Raw genomic sequence first — 3,258 nt, forward strand, 5'->3', positions numbered from 1 at the left:
TAGCTCACCATTCATGGTCTGCTTGGTGTAAATTTGAACTAAGGTGTGACTTGGTCTCAGTCGACTGAGACTAAAATGAAAAGAAAAACTGAAAAAAAATTGTATGAATCTTCATGCAAGATCAAAGGAATATAGCATTGACTAAGACATAACGAAGTCTTAGTCGACTGAGACTTAGCAAAATTATTTGAACTATTATCTCCACTAACGTGTAAGTACTATGGATGATGACTCATGTGACCTGGCCTAACCAGACATATATCCTAATGTGAACGTATGACAAATCTTCACAAAAGTTAGTTATCCTATATATGTAGAGTGGGGTGTAGAGCTACTACATAAATTTGGCAAACTTGTTTCCACGTGCTTCCACGTGTTGGTAAAGCTCGTGAACCATAATCAAAATCTAATTGACTGAATTTACATATTGCCTTGGTCTTATATGTTGATTAGATGGCTTTATTAGATGTAGATCAAGCTCTTAACTCAAATGAACGCAAGTGAAGTAAGAACTACTCTCTTGAATACTACATACTCCACTAGTAGGAAACTGCTGACACCACAACTATGCATGTTTTAATTAGGCAACCCAAACATAGAAACGCACGCAAAAAAATCAGAAAAGCTTTCCCAATGAAAACCGGCTCCATGCATGGATGCATGCAAGACGGAGTGTCTACACAAGCAGGTACGACGAAGTCAACAACTACGCAGCTTTCCCCTGCGGACGCAACGGGAAGAGCTCCAGGGTAACGTTATCCGTGCAGCCGTCGGCGGCCACCTCCGCCACCGCGTCGCCATGCCCATCGCCCCACGTCCTGCACCGCCGCTTGCACCTCATCGTCTCATCGTCGCAAGCTTCCTTCTCATCATCACCTGCTCCATCCTACACAGAGACCAAATACATCGTAGCTGTAAATATCGTAGGGAAAAAATAGCGCGCTATAGGGCCGCTAATAGCACGCTATAGCATATAGAGATTTGGCTCGCTAAATAAATCAATGTACAATGCCTCGCTAATAGCACGCTATAGTACGCTATAGCACGCTAATAACATTTTTTTTGGGGGCCACGCTATTTTCTGTAGCGCGCTATTTTTTTCATTACGTAGTAATAACCATACTAACTGCACCGTGTGGTTCTTGTTAATTAGGTACCTTGGTCGTCGCCGTTGCAGGCGGGGAGGAAGAGTCGAGGGTGCTGAGGGTGAGGAGGGCGGCGCGCTTCTGCTTCTGCCGCTCCCGGGCCTTGTGGTTCTGGAACCAGTAGAAGACGTTCTTGCCCTCGATCCGGCCGTGCCTGCCGAGCTCCTCCGTGATGCGCTCGATCTGGGCCGAGTTCGGGGTGCGCATCCCGCCGCGGTACAGCGCCTCCAGCACCTTGATCTGCTCCGCCGACGGGTTCCACCGCGTCGTCCCTCCCACCGGCACTTGCACCTGCGAGTATATTTTCACATGGTCACTTCCCATGGCCTTTCACACGGACATGCATAGCCAGCTACCACTTCAATAGACAGAGCTGAAGTTAAGTGCGTACGGTGTGGTTTCTGACGGTGCAACTGAGCAGCTTGGTGGCGTTCCTGACGCGGCCGAGGACGTCGGGCGGCGCGACCAGCTTCCTCGGCTGGTCCGGGAGCGAGATCTTGGGCGCGAGCGGGCGGAGGCACTGGAAGGCCCCGTAAGGGAACAGGGCCGAGGGAGGAGAGGTGGACGGTGCCGTAGCCGGCGACGGAGAAGACGCCGAGGCCGCTTTCTCCAGGTAGGAGGGCACATGCAGATGGTGAACCCTCATGCTGCAGGTGCAGGTGTATAGTTTAGTGCAAAGTCTGTACGGGGAATGGGACGAAGATTTGGCTCAGGGCTAGAGGGGCTAGGTCGAGATCGGGATCGAGCAACGTCGTCCTGGCGCGGGTGGTTATATATGGGGAGACAGGCGGTAAAGGTGGCGAGGGTTTGAGTGCTGGCTTGTGCGAGATCGAGGTAACAGTGGAAAGCGGGAGCTTTTCATGGGGGGCGCGCGCGACAGGGAATGTGGTGTGGAGATTGGTGATGAAAGGCGTCAGCGTCTGGTAATCATGCGAGACAAGGAATGCAGGCGCTGTAGTAAAGGTGAAAATTCTCGCATGGAGCTCTCTTTTCACCTTTTCCTGTCCAAATTCACGACGTACGATCGATCGATTGACAAGCAAATATATATTGGAAATTTTCTCTTTTTTTTTCTTAAGTGTAGGTTTGCATGGTTCTAAAGCAACTCTGAGGCAACATCTTCACACACACACTGACACACACACACACACACACACACACAATGTTTGCTACAAGCAGTGGTAGTTACCACCACTTGCGTTTTGTATGTTGTATGTAGTATCTGTCGAAATCGAGAGTATGTAGTATATAAAAATGATTAGGTAGTATATATACAAATTTTTAGATAGTATGTACCATTTTTTGAGTATGCTCTTTTTTACGTACAAATATGTACGTATTTCACAAATATAACAAAAATTATGGGCTCATATGCAATTTTTTCATGTAACTTGTTTTGAAATATGTTAGATATAGTATACGAACATATTTAAAATAATAAAATAGTATATATAGTACCACATCCTAATATATAAGACATGTGGGGTAACTACCACCGGGTGGTAGGATGGATTTTCCCTATATATATATATATATATATATATATATATATATATATATATATATATATATATATATATATATATATATATATGCATTGGTCGTAGCTCAACTCCATGGAGACCTTTATTTGGAACATTCATATTTTGCATTTCAAAGTTGGAGACTGGATTTTCTACCCACGGGTGCAGGTGCACCCGCATGAACAGTATGTTCGATTTAAAAAAAAATCAAAAAAATCTGAAATTTTGGGACATCAAACTAGATCGAAATCTTTAGCTTCATGCAAAAATTTGTGACCAAATAACATCCGAGGAGCCTCACCAGAAATAAGAAAATCAGCGTTCAAAGTTTGTGCACTTTTGAGCAGTGATTTTTTTTTGTCACGACTCCTCGAATGTTATTTGGTCACAAAATTCAGAAAGGTGTGGCTGCTCCCGGGTGCACCCGCATGAACAGTACATGCGGAAAAGATTGAAAACAAAATCAAAAAAATCTGAATTTTTTTGACATCAAACTAGACCAAAAGTTTTAGCTTCTTGCAAACTTTCTTGACCAAATAGCATTCGAGGAGCCCAGACAAAGAAAACAAAATCACTACTCAAAAGTGCAC

General features: G+C 44.8%; 1 protein-coding gene across 1 annotated transcript; it reads right to left on the bottom strand.

Annotated features, from left to right (window-relative positions):
- Positions 1-558: 558 nt before the first annotated feature.
- LOC119368604 (WUSCHEL-related homeobox 4-like) lies at positions 559-1,875 on the bottom strand. The gene is made up of 3 exons (XM_037633815.1): positions 1,537-1,875; positions 1,158-1,436; positions 559-886 (listed from the first exon to the last, which is right to left on the bottom strand). The coding sequence occupies exons 1-3, from the start codon at positions 1,789-1,791 to the stop codon at positions 707-709; spliced, it is 714 nt and encodes a 237-aa protein (XP_037489712.1). The 5' UTR covers positions 1,792-1,875; the 3' UTR covers positions 559-706.
- Between the last annotated feature and the right edge of the window lie 1,383 nt (positions 1,876-3,258).

This window comes from Triticum dicoccoides, chromosome 2B, assembly GCF_002162155.2.
Source record: "Triticum dicoccoides isolate Atlit2015 ecotype Zavitan chromosome 2B, WEW_v2.0, whole genome shotgun sequence".
Classification (NCBI taxonomy): domain Eukaryota; kingdom Viridiplantae; phylum Streptophyta; class Magnoliopsida; order Poales; family Poaceae; genus Triticum; species Triticum dicoccoides.